The sequence below is a fragment of the Hypanus sabinus genome, chromosome 5 (genome assembly GCF_030144855.1).
Source record: "Hypanus sabinus isolate sHypSab1 chromosome 5, sHypSab1.hap1, whole genome shotgun sequence".
Lineage (NCBI taxonomy): Eukaryota > Metazoa > Chordata > Chondrichthyes > Myliobatiformes > Dasyatidae > Hypanus > Hypanus sabinus.
Window position 1 is genome coordinate 53,124,175 of NC_082710.1, and position 19,667 is coordinate 53,143,841.

Consider the following 19,667-nt stretch of genomic DNA (forward strand, 5'->3'; position numbering starts at 1 on the left):
GAGCCTGTTGGCAAGGTCCGTGATAGTGGTGATAGAAGCCTTTGGGCTGGGAGCTGAGCCTTTGAACACGGACTAATCTATCAACTCACAGCAGTCGCGTAGAAGCTCATCTGTTTTCTCAGACCAGAATTGGAACTATTTTCTGTTTTGGATCCTCCGATTTTAGCTTCTGCTTGTACACAGGGATAAGGAGCACAGCCTCATGGCCTGATTTAGCGAAGTGTGAGTAGGGGGTAGCTCGGTAGATAATCTTTGATAGTTGTCTGGCAACGTTCAAGGGTGTTTGGGCTCCTGATGAAAGAGGAGACGTAATAGCCAATGGGTTTCCTTACCTATCAATAACAAAGTTGTTTCTCTTTTATCGCTAATTTTACAACCAGACTGGCTGCCTGCCTTTCAGTGGAAACAGCATTCAAAAGTACTTAATTGGCTTTGAAGTACTTATGGTCATGTAAAGTTGACAAGAAGTTCTTTATTCCAAAAATGTATCAGATTGGTTTGTATTAAAATGTAACTGCGGGTGAAAAAGCATGGGTCTAATAATGTTTAGTTCTCTATCCAAGTAGTAGCTGATGTATAAATGCAGCAGCTCTGCAGAGCATTATGGTATTGAGTAGGCACTCTATGTAGTTCAGAACCAATGCTAAAAGTGTTTGTGTCACCAGAAAATGGAGCTCCATTATCGCAGCCAAGCACATTCCTCTTTTTTTCTTTACTGTGTACTTTTGAGTCCCGTTGATCACTGGGTGTGGCTTATGAAATGAAAAGCTATGTTGTGGTTCTTAGGGGCGTCTTTACTACTGTGCCTGATGCTTGGAATTTTCTTCCTGCCACTAACAAAGTTTCTGCCCAGTAACTGTTAAAGATATGAGTGGATTCAACTTGGTGACAGCCATACTGAAAATTAAGAAAGTAACTTTGTGTGTGTTTTGGTCTTGCCCTTTACTTTTAAATGTATATTAAATTTTATTGCAGAACAATAAGTAGTCGTCTGCCTTAGAATGCAGATCCATAATTATAGAACTGCTGAGTAACCCAGTCAGCCATTCAGGCTATTTAGACAGATAATTGGTTATCTGTATCTAAATTGCTCCAAAACATTTCAAGATGTATCATTGTGCTCACAGCTCATTATCATGAAATCTGCAGAAATTCTGAATTGCAAACTGGTTATTCATGTTGTGGCACTATGTAGCTTAGTTTCTGCTGTTAACCCTTGCCATCCTAGTGGATAGACCTGATCGTTTTTTTTTGTTTGTTTGGTAGTGCTGCACAAAATAAAATTGCAATCTATTCCAAGAACATTAGTAGCAATGGTTTATTTGTGGAGACCATTCCTCAATTTTAACTTAATAGTGTCAATTTATTAAAGAAAACAAATTCTGAAATGCTCTGAATTCCCTTTCCTTTTGTGTTGAGTGCAGAAACTAAATTAACCCGAAGCTTTGCATCACTGTCAATTTCTCCCCCGTGGCAATGACAAATTTAAGAGGATTAAAGTGTCACTGCATAATTACACATTAAGTGTGCAATAAAATGAGACTTTTTTTAAAACTTTGACCTCTTGATGTGTTTAGTAGCTATGGAAAGTTCTGAAAAGGCAGGAAAGTCAAAGCGTGCATTTCCGTGACATCACAGCTGCTGTTAAAATATGCTTTCCCATTTCTGTAAGTGGATCTTGCATTTCTTTATTTCCGCATACTTTTGGATATCAGCAAGCAGATTGCTTTCTGTTCTTAAAAACATTTCAAGATTTACTCTTCTTACCAAATGACATTTCCTTCATCCGTCTACTTCAGTATGCCATCTAGAAGATCACTTGTCATTTTTTTAACCTGAATTCAGAAATGTCTTTGGCCAGTCTGCCTACACATACAAACTCCATCAATTACCTGAGGGCAGTGTACAGCTTGTAAGCCAGCCATCAGATTTTCCAAATGCTAAAAGCTGATAATTATAATTGAATATTCTATTATTGCTTTGAAGATCTCTGCGAGGTTCAGGTGACAAGAGAACTGGTAACAGTATGACCTTGCTTTTATATATTGCTGTTTCAAAACCTTGGATTTGTTGAGCACTTTACATTCAATGGAGTTCAAGTCAAGTCGCTTTTACTGTCATTTCAACCATAACTGCTGCTTCAGTACATAGTAAAAATGAGACAAACTTTCCTCCAGGACCATAGTGCTACATGAAACAACACAAACTACATTAGACTTCAGACCTACACGGGACTACATAAAGTGCATAAAAATTGGGTTAATCCACTGGTTGTGTTGCAAGCATGTTAGAATGGGATCTCGCTAGGTTCCACACTTGTATTTGGATAACATAAGGTGAAACCTTGACTTTCATACATTCTGCTATCAGATTATTTGCACACATACTTTGCCACTTCTTTCAAGTAGCTGTATTTTATTGGGAGATTTTCAACAGAATCATTGCCCACTACAAAATCCAGAATAAATTTGTTCTAATTTTAAGAAGCTGGTTTGTGGATGTGCAGTAGGTCATGGAAGTGTTTTAAAGGTTCAAAGGTCCAATTTAATGTCAGACAACTGTATTCAATATACATACTGATTTGCTTTTTTTCCCTCAAGCATCCACAAAAACAGAGAGGAGCCCCAAAGAATGAACGACATAACCCCAAAGTCCTCTCTCCCCCCCCCCCACAAGCTCCTCTCCCTCCCGCGCGTAAGCAGCAGCGAGCAGCAATCCCCCCTCCCCACTGACAAAAAAAAGCAAGCATGGGTACCGCCACTGAGCTCTCAGTGTGAGCAAAGCAATAGTAAAGACACTGACTTGACTTGACCCAGCATTTGACATACCACAGATTCTCTCTCTCCTTTAAAAGGGAGGAGATGTCTCTGTCTTTTTTCCCAGCGAGTTGCTACAATAACAACGTGTAAACCTTTGGAGTCCATTATAAAATGTAGTTGCTATTTGAAGACTATTTTGAGCTTCCATCGGGTACAGGTTTAAAATTTGAACAATAGAGGCTTTGTTTATGTTACTTTATTGATTGACAATCAGAATTATCAAATATGCCCAATCCCCAGGTGATGAAATCAGCATGAACCTGCTCTTCTCAATATTCTTTCAAATTCACCTTCAACATTTTATGGGCTGTTTTTCTGTAGCTGATTTTGTTCTGTTTCGTAATTTCAGAAACTAACTAAAAGAAAAGCACAGGAAATGGGATATTAGTTTACTTTGTTTTTAATTTATTTTTTTAAGTGAGGCACTCACATATGACATGGTGGCATAACATGTATGTTACATATAACCTATAATGAATTATGTAAGTGGATGCTTAACCAAGCATTACATTTAAGATATTACTCAAGTATTAAATACACAGTCACAGACATGCACAGTATGTTATGTAATACAACTACTACTATATAGACATCCACAGCATAGTAAAATTTAACTTGTCCATTCCAGGCGGAGGATTTCCTACTCTTGTGCGACAAGCAGGGGCATCACTCTGCTTGGCAGGCGAGACTTGCGGCTGTGAAACAATCTCAGGTTCTCTGGTGCTTGTAGGATTTGACTCTGGGACTACAGGAAGTGGTTACAATGGCTCTGGACACCTTTCTGCTCATCGACTCTGCTCTCTGTAACTAATCGACGTATAACCTCCAGGTGATATCGGGTGCAAACTCCACTGTGTAGGAGAGTGGTCCAGTTCTGTTCGAGTACCCACTGCCGGTCACCTGTAGTCCCTCACCAGGACTGCTTGTTGAGGAATGAAACATTGAACCTGAGACAAATTTCCATTCATTTTCAGAAATGATTGAAACTGTTCTGCAACAAACTGTGGCCCATAGTCACTGACTAAATGTTCAGGAACACTAGTCCTTGACAAGAAGTTTCTCAACACACCAACAATGTGTGATGCTGTAGTGGGGGCTGTTGGGGTACAGGTTTAAAATTTGAACAATAGAGGCTTTGTTTATGGATATGTTACTTTTTGTAACATTCTGGCCTCTTTGTAGCTGCATCCACTACTAACAAGAAATTTGTGTCCATGCATGGTCCAGCAAACTCCACATGAATCCGCTGTCAGGGCAGTGCAAATCATTCCCAGGAATAGAGAGGTGCTACTCTTGGCTCCTTCTGGACGTGTTGGCGCTCTGAACAGTGCATGGCAAGTTGCTCGATCTGCTGATCTTTCCTGGACACCAGACAATGCTTTGAGCCAACACTTTCATTTTGACCATGCTGAGATGACAAGCATGTACAATACATCTTTCCAACACTTTAGCCCTCGGCCTGGATGGTACAAGAACTCTCAATACCAAAATAAGGCAACTTTTGTCAAGAGCAAGTTCATCACATCGCTGGTAAAAACAGAGGATCTGGAATTTCTGCTTTGCATTCCAGAGTCAGTATGCGGTCTCTGGTATCCCTTTAGATCATCACTAATTTAATAAGGAGACTTCCAATTTGCATTAGGAAGAATCCGTGAAGAGGAATGTCCTCTTTAGTAAATTTTTCAGGCATTTCCTTTTCCGAGGGTAAATGGGACAATCCATCAGCATTTTCATGATTAGTTTTCTTCTTGAAATCCATCTAGTAATTGTGTCGTCTAAGCAACAGAGCCCATCTCTGTATTAGTGCTGCTGCTGTTAGTTGAACACCCTTCTGATAATTGAAAACGAACATCAGTTGTTGATGATCAGTACCGAGGACAAACTCTTTGATACAGATACTGGTTGAAACGTTTTACACCTCAAGCCAGCCTCAAGGCCCCTCTGTCAATCTGTGGTAAGGAAATATCATGCATAGGCTGTGGGGCCTTCACTTCCATCGCTCATAACATGATTATGACTGTATTGGATGATGTGGATCAGTAAGTACAGGGTCTGAGGTCACTATTTTCTTTACCTTTTGGAAAGCCACCTCACACTACAGGAACCTGTTACAGAAATTGACAGACCCTAAAAAGAACTGCAAGTGTGACACGTCCTTTGGCCCTGGGACATTCACCACTGAGTGAAATTTCTTAGCACAGTCATGTAATGCTTGTGCATCATTGGTGTGACCACAGTAAGTGATGCTTGTTTTAAAGAATCCACATCGTCCTTTCAGCCCACAATCTTCTTAATGCCGTCTTGAGATTTTGGAGATGTTCCATATCGACTTCACCAGTAACAAGGCTGTCATCCAGGTAACACTGAGTGTCTGGGCAGCCTTCAACACCTTGTCCATGGCGTTCTGCCAGAGTGAACGTGCAGATCCTGTTGCTGCTCCAAAAGTAAGCCTATTATAGTGATTAAAAATCCTTTCTGTGTGTTTACAGTGAGCAACTCATCAGGCTCTTCTTCCATCTCCATCTGTAGGTAGGCCTCAGTTCAGTCCTCTTTGCTGGAAGGTTTGCATATCCTCTATTGTGGGCAGACAGTATTGATCTTTCAATACTGTATTGATGGTGATCTTAAAATCACCACCAATTCTGATAGACCCACACTTCTTGGCTACTGGGACCCCAGGTATTGCCAGTGGGCTCCGCTCAACCTTGGAAAGAATTTCTTCAGCCTCTATGTGATCTACCTCTCTGGTTACTTATTCACAGATGGTATAAGGAATCATACAGGCATTGTAACTTGGGTGTGACATTTTCATTTAACACAATTTTACCCTTAATACTTTTTGAGCTTTCCTTGTACACTGCTGTGGTGTGGAATCATCCAGTACCTTTCTTAATTCGCTTTCAGTTCATTCTGTTGAAGGGGATGTCGCATGAAAATACTGGATGGATCTCCAATCAAGTTGTAGTTGTCTCAGTCAATCATGACTTGGCCATCCTGTTTTTTTAACCACATACAAGCCCAATGTAGCTTGTTCGTTGTTATATTTTGCTGTTACAAATGTCATTCTATTTTAGTTGATTTACAGTTCACTTCAGGTGTAAGCGATATTGCTTGTCTTTTGTTAGTTTTCACATTGTAAATCTTAAGTCTGCGCAGTACTGAGTCATTCTCATCAGTATCAAATTTATCATGAGCAACATGCAGATTAGTTTCCTTTTGAAACAGTGATTTAACTTTTTAGCTTTCTTTTTCCCTGTGCAGTCCATTTACTTTTCTCTGCCTGCTGTGCTCTTTGTATATGTCCTACTTTGTTGCGATTCCTGCTGGTTTTGCCTTTAAACCTGCATTGGCCTGCTGTATCTGAGCCTTTGTCACAATGGTAACACAATTTGTTCAGCCAGGCTGGTTTCTGTTTAGAGGCTGCAATTTTCATCGTGCTCCTTTTCATTCCTATCTGACACTTAGTTGCGTCTCTGGCTGCTGTTCTCCATTAACTGCTCCTTTAAATGTCAGTTTGCTTCAGTGAGGAGCCAGTTTCAAATGTTTTGTTGTAAGATTCCACGAGCTAAATGATCTCATCACTGAACTGACAAGCCTCAATCTCTTCAATTCAGCCACATCAGCTGAAATTGACTCTCCTTCCTTTTGATTCCACTTATGAAACCTAAAGCATTTTGCAATCAATTCTAAATGTTCCTGCATTATGTTCATGATATCAGCAAAGCTCATTTCGACTGGTTTGGTTGGAGCAGTTAAGCTTCAAAGTAAACTTTTCTAGCCGTTCCACTCAGCAACACTGGATGATGCATACTGAACAAGTTGAGTCGTATTTTGAAGCAAATGAAATAGCCGATGAAAAGCAAGTGCCAGTTATCTTCTGTACATTTGAATACGTTTATTTTTCCAATGTAGCCTGCTCTTTCTACTTTATAAAACCTACTATTATCACTGTTTATGGACTGTTTATTACATATTTGCTTGTTAATTTCATCCAGCTTCTGCATTTTTTTAAAAAAAACTTGAAACCTCTCTCTTCCCTTCTGAAGAAAAATGTGCTGCAATTCAACAGGTACAAAGTAATCTCGGGTTCGTTTTAAAACTTTCTTGTCGCTATTGTATTTTGTAACTCCAGAAACAAATTGCAATAAAAACACAGGAGCCAGGGTACTTGTCTACTATGCTTTGTTTTCTTTTCTGTAAGTAAAGTGTCCACATATTATGTGGTTGCATAATGACATATGCCATCTACATACTCTTACATATAACTGTTAATAAATTCAATTAAACAATATTTATTCAAACAAATATTTACAATATTACTCAAATATTGCTGAAATATTAAATGCACTAAAGCTATGTCAGCATTTTGCAGCTAAAATCCTTTGTGTTAGGCCATTTATTGCTGCTTTATGAATAACTAGTATTGCAATTTTAATGTTGTGATGAACTTTACAACCAATGAAGTGTTCTAAGTTAAAAAGATGTGGTATCCAGTTGGCGCACAGAAAAATCCTACAAGATGGTTTATCGGTGATTGTTAGAAATGTCAAATACCACAAGACAGGGTCAGCACTATTTTATTAAGATGTTTTAATTTGCCATGGGCATATAACTATACCTTGAAAAGGCTCCCACAAAGGAGACTTTCATTTTCCCAACATCAAAGGTTAGCTTAACACAACTGGCTTCTGTCAAATACAATTTTTATCTTCATATTACAATCATGAAGCATATTTAATTTCAGATTTGCACAGGAATTGGATTGAGATCAAATAACTTATCTGTCTATTCATATCTACATAAACCTTTGCCAGTGGCTGTATTACTACTGGGGGGGAAAAAAGCTGATTTTTTGTGGAATTTTTGATTTTGATAGCCACAGTAAAATGGGCGTGGCAGCTAAATTTTATTTTTGACTGAGATTTGTGTCTCAAGTGCAGGTTGATCCAATTTGTATTGGTTGCAACTGGCTTGAAAGTTGAATGGCTGTTTACTGAGCTGCAAGGTGAGAAGTTGCATATTTGGAGATCTTTGGAATTAATGCAGAGTTGTATTTGAGATCTTTGAGCAGTCCAATCACAACCAGGAGAAAGTCTGCAGATGTCTTTGAGCAGTATTGTGTTGAGAAAGGGTTTCTGCTGCTGCAACTTATTAACTTATTTGATAAATGTGACTTGTTTCTACCTAATCATAGGGGTGGTTCAGTAAGATCCAGCTATATCCACAAGGCCAGTCCCCACTATTTCTTGACATGAAATGCATAAGCTTCGACTTCTATGTTTTTTTTTGTGTGCGCAAGTCATCTGCTGTTTGTTCTGAAATTTGCTCATTTGACTGCGGTGAAGAGATGGCCAATGGATCTATTTAATTCACTAAAACAAAAGTGAAATTCAGAAACTGAGTTGGTATTCTGAATTTCTCAAAATTCCTCAGAATAACCAAAATTGTTTTGTGTTGGAATAAAGCTGTTGGTGAGGACTAAATGGAATTGGGATTGCAGGTGTGCTGTCTTTTTTAGTGTTTACTTCTGTCATTGGTATCTTTGACATAATGGTTAATTTAGTAGCTTTAGGCTAATTCAACAATGTATATTTTTCCTCCTTTTTGGTGTGGAAATCTCTTGTGAGCAACCATTGCATTTCTAGTATAGTCAGCATTGTGACCAGATAAAATTTGCAGCGTTAAATGATGTTAGATTTGAAATCTGACCTTTGCAGTGCATATGTATTATTTTAAGGCGTCCAAGGTGATCGTAGCATTAAGACCATAAGCCCATAAGTCATTGAAGCAGAATTAGGCCATTCAGCCCACCGAGTCTACTCCGTCATTCCATCATGGCTGATTTATATTCCCTCTCATCCCCATGCTCCTGCCTTCTCCCTGTAACCTTCAATGGCCTTACTAATCAAGAACCTATCTGCCTCTGTTTAAGTATAGCCAATGACAAGGCCTCTACAGTCTTCTGTGCTTTGAATTCCAGAGATTCAACACCCTATGTCGAATGAAATTCCTCCGCTTTTGCTGTTCTAGAGCAGGGGTCAGCAACCTTTACCACTGAAAGAGCCACTTGGACCCGTTTCCCACAGAAAAGAAAACACTGGGAGCCGCAAAACCCGTTTGACATTTAAAATGAAATAACACTGCATACAACGTTTTGTTTTGCCTTTATGCTATGTATAAATAAACTATAATGTGTTGCATTTATGAAATTGATGAACTCCTGCAGAGAAAACGAAATTACATTTCTGCATGCAACAAAAACATTTTGAACTCCGAAAAAAAGACGTTGGGTTGAAGGTTACTTTTAAGTAAAATACTCAACGTCTATTTGAGTCCTTCTTGTATTTATGAAAAACGCCAAACTTAAATTTGCCGCCAGCAGCAAACCAAAAATAACGTCAGCCAGCTGTCAACCTGAAAAATAAAAGGACTATTTCACTGAACAATGAAAACATATGAATATACGTAAAATAATACGCAATTAAAATATTTATCATACTTCTTCAGGTTGACTCACACCTGACAATGCAGTCGTATTCAGTAGGGATGGATCGATGCTTAGGGGAGTGACCGGGAAGGATAATGTGTTTTTTTCCTCTCTGAACTCACAGAAGCGTTTCCCAAACGATGTTTGCATTGCGATGATTGCAGAATGTAAATACTCCGAATTTATCATGTCGTGACATTGTTTGAACTCTCTCAAATTGGGCAAGTGAGACAATGTGCCTTTCTGTAAATCTCTGGCAAGCAACGTCAACTTGCGCTCGAATGCAAAACATCCTCCAACATGTGCAGGGCTGTACGTCCTTTCCCCTGAAGAGCTGTGTTCAGCGTGTTCAGGTGCGCTGTCATGTCTACCATGAAGTGTAGCTTTTCCAGCCACTCTGGCTGTTCCAGCTCAGGAAAGTTGAGCCCTTTGCTGCCCAGGAAAGTTTTCACTTCTTCCAGACGCGCGACAAAGCGTTTCAGCACCTCCCCTCTGGACAGCCAGCGATAAAAACACGTTGTAGCGGTTGCTACACGCAGTCAGTAAACTGCAGTCAAAGATAGCTTTATTCGAACTAAACAGCCTTGCTTTTAAGCCTCCCTCAACCCGCCCCCCATGGGCGCGGATGCTGCAAAAGACACGTACTCACAAACCCCCGTAGGCTATCTCCCTTAGCCTGAACGCTGGCTAATTGTGAGCCGGTTCGGATGTGTCAGGAAATGCGTCGCCACAACGTCTTATTTAGATTGTACAAGATCACCATAATCTTCAAATTTAGATTTACATTTCAAAAACTAACAAACTAACATAAAATACATATTAATTAAATACTGACCATGTAGCGGTGTGCTACACGCAGCGCTAAAATTACGACACGGAGTCGGTAACTGCAGTCGAAGGAAAAAAACTTTATTCGAAATCTTCAGCCTCACTTTTAAGCCTCCCTCAACCTGCCCCCCCCCCCATGGCGCAGAGGCTCCAAAGCTCTGTGCTCGCAAACCCCCGTAGGCTATCTTATTGTGAGTCGGTTCGGATGTGCCAGGAAAAGGGTCGCCACAACCAATTATTTCCCAAAGCAACAGGGAGCCGCAGCACAGACGTAAAAGAGCCACATGTGGCTCCGGAGCCGCGGGTTGCCGACCCCCGTTCTAGAGGGACGTCCTTGTACTCTGAGGCTTAAGAAATGTTTTTTGAATTGACTACAGGGATCAGGAGTAAAACTGAAGCATGCGAAATATCCAAGGGGGTACGGGGAGAGCATGTAAACACCTCAATACTTCAACCTCCCTCAGCGAAGGAGAATCAAACATTGGCTTGCACCCCATCCCACAGCCTTCTTTCCATGAAGTATGTGCACTCTGCCTCCCTTGAAACCTCTTGGAGACTGCAGAGTGTTGAAGCACCCAAACGATCTCCAGGCTTTCTCATTTGCCTCAATGTTTCAATCTCCCTCATCACTTCAATTGGCAAACAGTAGAAGCTTTAAATGGCAAAGTGGAGTGGACTATCAGCTTGCGCCTGCCCTGTCCCACAGCCTGCCCATGCTTGCCACCTCTGCCTACCGGAATCCTCTCAGAGACTGCAGGACAGCAAACAGCAAATCACAGGCTTCAACAGTTCCAGAATCACATCCAAGATGAAAAACAGATGTAAAAGACATAAAGAAAGTGATAAATATGGTTTCATGAGCTATCTAGAAGAACTATTCCTACCACCCCCCCCCCCCCCCCACCCCCCGCTACCCATTCTGAATAATTCTGGCTTGAATTCCCAGAACTGTCAATGGCAGTTCTGACTTAAAGAGCCATTTAAGCCCCATTCCCAAGCTTACTAACAACGTTGAATGTCAGACACATTCTACTGAGAGAGTAGAATGTGTCTGACATTCGACAGACTTCTCAAGACAACATTCTGGGAAATCTGTGAACATTTATCCCAGTTTGACTTGAGCGAGCCTTGATTCATTGTCCCATACACGTCCACTCAGTTTTGAAGGTAAAGATGGCTACTCTGATGGTGTGAGCTTCTAGTCAGAGGATCCCAGAGAATGTCATTATTATCTCAACATTCAAATTATATGATGGATATTATGGATCAATTCAGGTTTTGCATCAGTGACCTGCACTGCATGTCCTGGTGTAAACTACTACATTTAGAAAAATGTTACTTGACTGCACTCTCCTACAATATCTAAAACACCCATATATTCTCTGAATGCACTTCAATTATCTGTGACTTTTTGAAGTTAGACTCTGTTCAGAGTGATAGAAACCACCTAACTTTGAGTTGTGATTTAATTTTAATAATAACCGTTTTGTAATTCTGAATTGTTTAGCTTCCTTGATTCTTTGTACATTATGTATTTTTTTTAATTAACTGCATTTAGTTAAATGCATTCCGACCTGGTACAGGAACGCTATTGCCTTTGAATGGAAAATCCTACAAAAATTAGTGGATTTGGCCCAGTACATGCTCTTGTAATTTATTGCGATTTGTATGTTATAGTTGCATTTCAAAAGCTATGCTCTTGCTCTGCCATTGATCCTGTTTACAGTCACTATTCTATAGATTTGCTGAGGATGCCTGCAGGAAAAAGAATCTCACTCTGATAATAAATTTTACTTTGAACTTTGAACTTAACTGCTTGATATAAAAATTGAACACATTTCTATTTGCAAAGCATAACTATTATATTGAATGTTGTTCAGAAATTTGTGCCTTTAAAGTGGTCCAAAATCCTTTAGCAAATATGTTTTCTCCCTGCCTGCTCTTGTTTTGTCTACCGAAATGGAGATGAATATATTCAAGTTAACGCTCTCATCCTTTTTTGCTCTGAACTTAATGTTCAAAGGATGTTGATTAAATTTCGTCAGAACTTCACTTTCGAGGGAAAGTATACTAGTGCCAAAAGGTTCATTCTTATCCCATTACAAAATAGAGCACATTCCTTCAGGCTGGCTTTTATTTCTGAAAGATCAAGTAGAAACCTGTGGACGTCCATTTAAAACAAAATCAAATAGCATTTAGTTATCAGTAAATGGAATTTGTCCAAAAATTGAAGAGATTGAAGTTGACAGTTGGTATCTGAGAAGAAAAGTCAAGTGCTGCTTAATCTCACACAAGTCATCTTCATCCTTAGGTACAAGACGTTTGTGTTTGGTAGTGGGCGTTTATCAAGCTTTTTATCCAGATCATGTGCATTTTTCGTTATCTCTATCACAATTTAAATAGGAAGGTCTTTTTTGTGAAGTTAAGATGGCAGTTTCTTTGTAAATCAAACTTGGACGTCCTCAAATACTCTGTTTCTTCAAAAAAATCAAATTGATAGCAATTGGATGAGAGTATTGGTATTCTACAATGTATACAACCCACTGACCTTTGTTTTGAAATGTTATGCCTGGGTTTTTGATTATTTTCAACAGTAATGGTATATCAAAATGGTTTCAGCAAATGTAAAGACGAAAAAAAAACAAGTTTATATTCAGGGTGACACCCATAATGCTGCAGCAGGTCAGCAGGGCAGGCAGCATCTATGGAAAAGAGTACAGTCGACATTTTGGGTGACACTCTGTGGCAGGACTGGAGGGAAAAAAGATGAATCATCGATTTAAAAGGTGGGGAAGAGGAGAGAAAAATGCAAGATAGGTGAACCTGGGAGGGGAGGGATGAAGTAAAGAGCTGGGAAATCGACTGGTGAAGGAGATTCAGGACTGGAGAAGGGGGAGTCCGATAGGAGAGGACAGAAGGCCATGGAAGAAAAAGGGGAGGGGGAGCACCAGAGGGATGCGGTAAGCAGGCAAAGAGATAAGGTGAGAGAATGGTGAAGGGACGGGGGGGGGGGGGGTGACTATCAAGAAATCGAGGTTCATGCCATCAGGTTGGAGGCTACCCAGGTGGAATGTAAAATGTTGGGATAGGGGATAGGGTTCGTCACCAAGCACATCTTTCCCCCCACCCCTCCACCCCCCTTTCTGCTTTCCGCAGGGATTGCTCCCACGCGACTCCCTTGTCCATTTATCCCATCCCACTGATCACCCTCCTGGTACTTATCCTTGCAAGCAGAACAAGTGCTACACCTGTCTCTACACCTCTTCCCTCACCTCCATCCAGGGCCCTAAACAGTCCTTCCACAGGCGACACTTTGCCTGTGAGTCTGTTTGGGTCAGATACTGTGTCCGGTGCTCCCAGTGTGGTCTCCTGTATATCAGTGAGACCCAACAGGTATTGGAAGACCACTTCGCCAAGCACTTGCGCTCAGTCCGCCAGAAGAAGCGGGATCTTCCAGTGGCCACTCATTTTAATTGCACTCCATTCCCATATGTCCACCATCGCGATGAGGCCACACGCAGGTTGGAGGAGCAACATCTTGTGTTCCATCTGGGTAACCTCCAACCTGATGGCATGATCATTGATTTCTTGATCTTCCAGTAATGCCACCCCTCCCCCATCATTCCCCCTCTCACCTCATCTCCTTGCCTGCCCGCCTTCTGGTGCTCCTCCCCCTTTTCTTTCTTCCATGGCCTTCTGTTCTTTTCTGTTCTTCTCCTCCTCCTCCAGCCCTGTACCACATTCACCAATCAACTTCCCAGCTCTTTACTTCATTCCTCCCCCTCCCAGTTCCACCTATCACCTTGTGTTTCCCTCTCCCCTCCTCACCTTCTAAATCTACTCCTCTTTTTTTTCATCAGTCCTGCCCAGCCCAAAACATCAACTGCACTCTTTACCATAGATGCTCAAGATGTACAAAAAAACTGGATGAACTCAACTCAGCAGGTCGGGCAGCATCCGTTGAAAGGAGCAGCCAACGTTTCGGGTCAAGACCCTTCGTCAGGTCTTGACCACAGCATCTGCAGTGCACTTTGTGCTTGTTTGTCCATAGATGCTGCCTGGCCTGCTGAGTTCCTCCAGCATTTTGCGTGTGTTATTGAATTTGCAGCATCTGCGGATTTTCTCTTGTTTGTGATTTATATTCAGTTGCCATGGTACAAGCCTCATCAATAAATTGGCCAAAAAAATCCAGATACCTATTACCGATGGCAAAAGAAGTTATTTGAGATTGTTAATTCTAAAACTTGCAAATTTTCTGAAGTAAATTTTGATGAATGTTCATGTTTCTGATTTCCGAAACTAATACATCATTACAAGATGCTGTTGGTGTATTTAGAAAACCAAAAATAGTTCTTGTATTTTTAGTGCACAGCCTAGTTTCCTAATTAGGTGCTTAATTAGGAGCAAATATTTGGACTGAAAATTCAACTATATCAGTTCCCCTTGAGCCCTGTACTTTTCCTCCACCATCCTCTGCTCTCCCTACTTTGTCCAAGATCAACTTCCAGATGGGCACCATATTAGGCAGAGTACTGTCTGTATCCCTCTCGGGGATTAAAATTAAGGAGGTCTTTTCTAATGGAGCTAAGAAAAATTTAAGCCCTTGCCTTCCTTGCTTCTGGCCAAATCTACCCAGGAAGCATATTAAATCTACCCAGTGGCTAACACGAACATGGCCTGCATACGTGTCAAGAGTTTTGCCGGTATTAGGACATGCAAGCTCATAGTTTGGCAGATCTCCATCCAGTCATCCTTCCTTTTTATAATGGCAATGCCAAGATTCTGTCCTTTGTTGCCCTTCTGGTCTAGTATCCATGTTTTCATCCACGGTGAATTGATGTGAGAAAGCATACCTACTGCTCGAGCATACAGGTCCATTGAAGAGTCACCTAGATCAAATTTATCTCCACTTGGGTATTTGAATGCTTGGAAACCTTCCTTGTTTCATGTTTTGCACTGACATTCTTAGAAGCATGATCAGCAGTAAATTTTGATTGTTTAGCTCCTGGTATGTGGTTCAACAGGAAAGCCTCTGCAACTTCTAATGCCTTTATGCGTGGTATGAAAATTTGTATTTGTGATGTATAATTATGTAATTTTCATTTCCAAGGTTTTACGATGACTCATCGATATTTTGAAAATATTCAAAACTGTAAAAAAAATTCAAGAGTTGGTAGTTTTAGATGAAGTTATATTTGTTTCTATGATAATGGAATGTATGTAAAAGAATGTATTTGAGGCAATCAGTTTGCTGAAGGTATTATTGGTTAGGAAGAAGTTTCAGGAATAACAGATGAGCCATCTCCAGTCTGCAAATAGCAGTGACATTCAGTTGTGATGACGGCTGTCTGTTAAGTCATTTGCACTCATTGGGCGTCCTCTTTGCAAATCACAAGCATGGTAGCATAGTGGTTAGCACAATGCTTTACAGTACAGGTAACCGGGGTTCATTTCCACACAACCCCACCACTGCCTGTAAGGAGTTTGTACATGCTCCCCATGACTGTGTGGGTTTCCTACAGGTGCTCCAGTTTCCTTCCACAGTCCAAAGATATACCTACCAGTTGGTAGGTTAATTGGTCATTGTAAACTGTTCAGTGATTAGCTAGGGTTAAGTAGAGGGGTTGCTGGGCGACAGGGCTCAAAGGGCCGGAAGGGACAGTTCCACGCTGTATCTCAATACGTAAGTAGATTGGTGAACCAATAATCAAATGTCACAGACCAAGGAAAAAGGATTGTCCCTTTTTTATATATGTCTCAGTGGGCAATATCTTTCTCCACAGTTATTGGGAAAACTGTTTAACATTTATTGCTAACTTTACTGTTGAAATCTCATACTTAGTTTATCTGATGCAGTGTAAAATTGATAATTTACTTAATATTATTTGAGATTTTTTTGTCTTTGTGAATATTTGTGTGCATGCTAATAAAACAGGCTATGCTAGTGCTGATGTTACAGAACTGGTTAAACTTGCACTAATTTCTGTCAATTCTGAGTTGCTCAATGAACAATTTGGCAATCATGTATTTGACATGCATTTCTTTTTCCTTTCAGATTGCATGAGTGGCTGGACTTGATGCATGCTGGTTGCATGACTAATGTCTTTGTGGATTTATGAATAAGCAGATGCAGATATGGCTCACACTGTGATTAATGGGAGTGTTCCAGGTAATCAAATGCATTATTGCAATGAAGTCTTTTGTATATTTCTATGAAAGTTAAAATATAATACGAGGCTTCTTAAAGATCCAATAATTCTTTGTCTCCACAAATTATAAGAAGTCTTACAATAGCATCCCATCTACCTGTTAAAATTACTTTATATAGTTCTGCCAACTATATAATAGACATTAAGCCATGAAAATGATTTTATCAAATTAATAACCTAAAGCATTTAATGCAGCATTAAGATTGCTCTCTGTAATTGAAAGATATTTAGTTTGCATAGCCATGCATCTAATACTGCAGCTTTATCGTATTGCTTAATGGAAAATGCTTAAAGAATTTCACATTAAGGTTAGAAGGCACCAATGGAACTGTAGTGAATGCTGCAGAAAGCTTACTACAAGAAAACCAAAGTTGTAGAAGTCTGTATTGAATTGATACTTCCAAAATTCCTTACTGCCACAGTCAAACTTAAAGAATTTCCATAACGTTCTGCTTGGGCTTAGTTACTGTCATGTTTTTCTATCGTTGCTCTTCAACGTTTGAGTAACAAAATATTTCATATTTTAAAATATTTGATTTGCCCAATGGTAGAATACAGTTCATATGCTACTGAATGACTGGTTTGATTTATTCTTTCCAGTCTTTGGAATTAATGTAGCAAGTTTTTGAGGTGGCCTTTCACATGTCTTTATGCAATTTCATTTGCCTACCCTTTTTTGCAATATCGGAACTATGACTATGCTATGCTTAAACTGTGTGGATTTTTATTCTTTTAAGTCAACGTTAAGAGCAAAGGCCATCCAGGTACATTGCCTGTCATACGATCACAGTCTCAAGGCATATTCTGTTACCTCAGTATTATTCTTTAAAAACTACCACAGTAGATGATGTTACTGACTTTATTGGCAGTCAGTTCCAGCTTTTGTGTCTTTGAGCTGTTATGAAATTCCCGTAACTGGATCACTTACCAGCAAAGATAGAGAGGTCCGTTGAAGTCTGACGGTACTATTTTTAAAAGTATTTATTGATAAAGGCCACAAAAAGAAGATTAATGCAGACATACAGATAATATACATCGTCAATACTAAATCTAAGCGCGGGTATCATAATAACCGATAAGAAATAACTCTATCGTTGTCTAGGGGTTACTGTATTGTCCGATGGAAAGATAAGTCACTATCAGTTCGTTCAAGCTGCAGCGTTGTTGGGTTTAAACTTGCCCAAGTCTTTTATGATGTCAATCGGTTGAGTCAGGGGAGCGGGTTTCCCTGTTGTTAGCTAAAAAGCCGTTTTCCGTGGTTTCAGCCACCAAATTGAACGCACGTGGCTTGGTTTCCGATGACCGTTACGTGGTCGCTTAACGTTTCTTCTGGTGCATCTGAGGGGTTGTTACTACAGCCCCTCTTGTATTCTGACTCGCAGGGTTGTAGATGTCAATCAAGTTGGGGGTGATGCAATCTCTCCCTCAACCAGCCCACTTTGCCCGAGGGCTTCCACGTAGCGGAGCATCTCAATCCACAAATCTGTCTCCAAGAGACAATGGCCATGTCCCGTAGCTTTACATCGCTATGGGGGGGAGAAACGTGACATCCTGCATATCTCCCCCTCATGTCTTGGGCCCCCCGTTTGACTCAACCCAACAGTGATCTGGCGATTCTCACAAAGGAGGGGGCTACGGACGTAACAGAGCAGAGACTCCAGGATGATGAAATGACTATTTATTAAAGTAAAGCCATGCCATTCATTCCAAGCTATGTTACTGGGACGCTGCTGTAGATTTGCTGTCTTTATTGAGATCTGAAAAGTAGTCTGAGTAAATTTTTTTCAAATAGTGTTGCTTCAAAGATGTCTGTAGGATTGAGTGTAAAAAAAGAGATCGGGTAACTGTGAGCATATTTACCCAATTAAAAGATGTTTTTGAGCTTTCTATTTTATTGAATCCCATATGTGAAATGTTTTAAAAATGCTAATGGTGAGTGAGTGGGGGAGAGGAGATATTTTTGCCTTCCTACCATTGTTTCACTTATCAATAAAAGCATTTTTTTAATTTGGTGGAATGTGGAATGAAAATCTGGGGCAGTGATGTATAGACATTGATTCAGAAAATTTTGTCTGAAGCGACTTGGTCTTAAAATCTCAAGGTGATCCCTGTGTAATTGGGCCCTGATCTTCCACTTACTGAATATTGGGTGTAATTTGTAAAATATTATCTTAAAATTTACATGAGAAAATCTGAATTGGTTGTTTTTATTATTGCACAGTCATGATGTCAAGAAGATCAGGTATCTTAAGGAATATGCCAAATTTGGTTTCCAAACTGAGCATGTAGAATTTTGATAGATTTGGTTTCACTGTACAAATCAAGGAATCCTGAAATGTGCTTTTTTTCCAGTCTTTGTCCATTTTGGCACTTATGCATATCTTCAACGAGTGTTGAGGTCACCCTAAAAAAAATCAAAAACCCTAAAAAATTGTGTTACATTTTGAGAGAATAAGGTTATTTGATTAAGAGCTGAATATCCAGTGCTTTTAAGTATTTTGAAATAATGGGCATAGTTGCATTAAAGCATACTCTTTTCATTTATTTTGAAATTGTTGTGTGATTTGATACCAAGCTTATTGTGGTAAATTGCATTTGAAATGGAGGAGGTGCCTGTTTCAGAATTAGTTCAGAGGCATGGTTTCTGATTTTCAACAGGATTAATGAAATTCTAGACCTGAGGTTCTACAGATGCTGGAAATCTTGAGCAACACGTAAAATGCTAGAGAAACTGAGCAAATCAGGCAACATCGATGGAAAGGAGTAAACAGTCAAAGTTTTGAGCTGACACCTTTCATCAGGACTGGAAAGGAAGTAGAATTAGAAGCTGGCAGGCATCATTTGTATCCAGTACTCCTGGTCTGGTCTCCTACGTCATTCAGACCCAATGCACATTGGGGGACTGGTTCCCTCTCACTTTCTGCACTGCAAAAGACAGGGTTTCCCAGCCACCACCCTATTCAGTTTGTCTTCCCATTCCAACACCTACATATCTGTTCAAAGTCTTCTCTACTGCCCATCACCACACACTAGTTCCCCACCTCCTGCGCTTACTCCATTGTCCTCTACTATCAGATATTTTCTTCCTTAGTCCTTTATACCTTCTGCACCTGTCACCTCCCAGCTTCTAACTTCATCACTCCTCTCCCACTCACTTATCCCCTCACATGGTCTCTGCTTTCATCTGCCAGCCTGCACTCCTCTGCCCCATCACACCTTCTTGTTGCAGCTTCATCCCTCTTCCTTTCCAGTCCTGATGAAGACACACAGCCCAAAACATCAACTGTCTATTCCCCTTCCATAGATGCTGCTTGACTTGGTGAG

General features: G+C 40.2%; 1 protein-coding gene across 3 annotated transcripts in view; it reads left to right on the top strand.

Moving 5' to 3' along the window:
* kank1a (KN motif and ankyrin repeat domains 1a) overlaps positions 1-19,667 on the top strand; it is a 279,556-nt gene that overhangs the window by 190,315 nt on the left and 69,574 nt on the right. For all 3 annotated transcript variants that reach the window (XM_059969953.1, XM_059969955.1, XM_059969956.1), the window contains exon 2: positions 16,190-16,303. In XM_059969953.1, coding sequence (XP_059825936.1) covers positions 16,270-16,303 — 34 coding nt within the window. In that variant the 5' untranslated portion in view covers positions 16,190-16,269. The remainder of the gene's footprint in view (positions 1-16,189; positions 16,304-19,667) is intronic.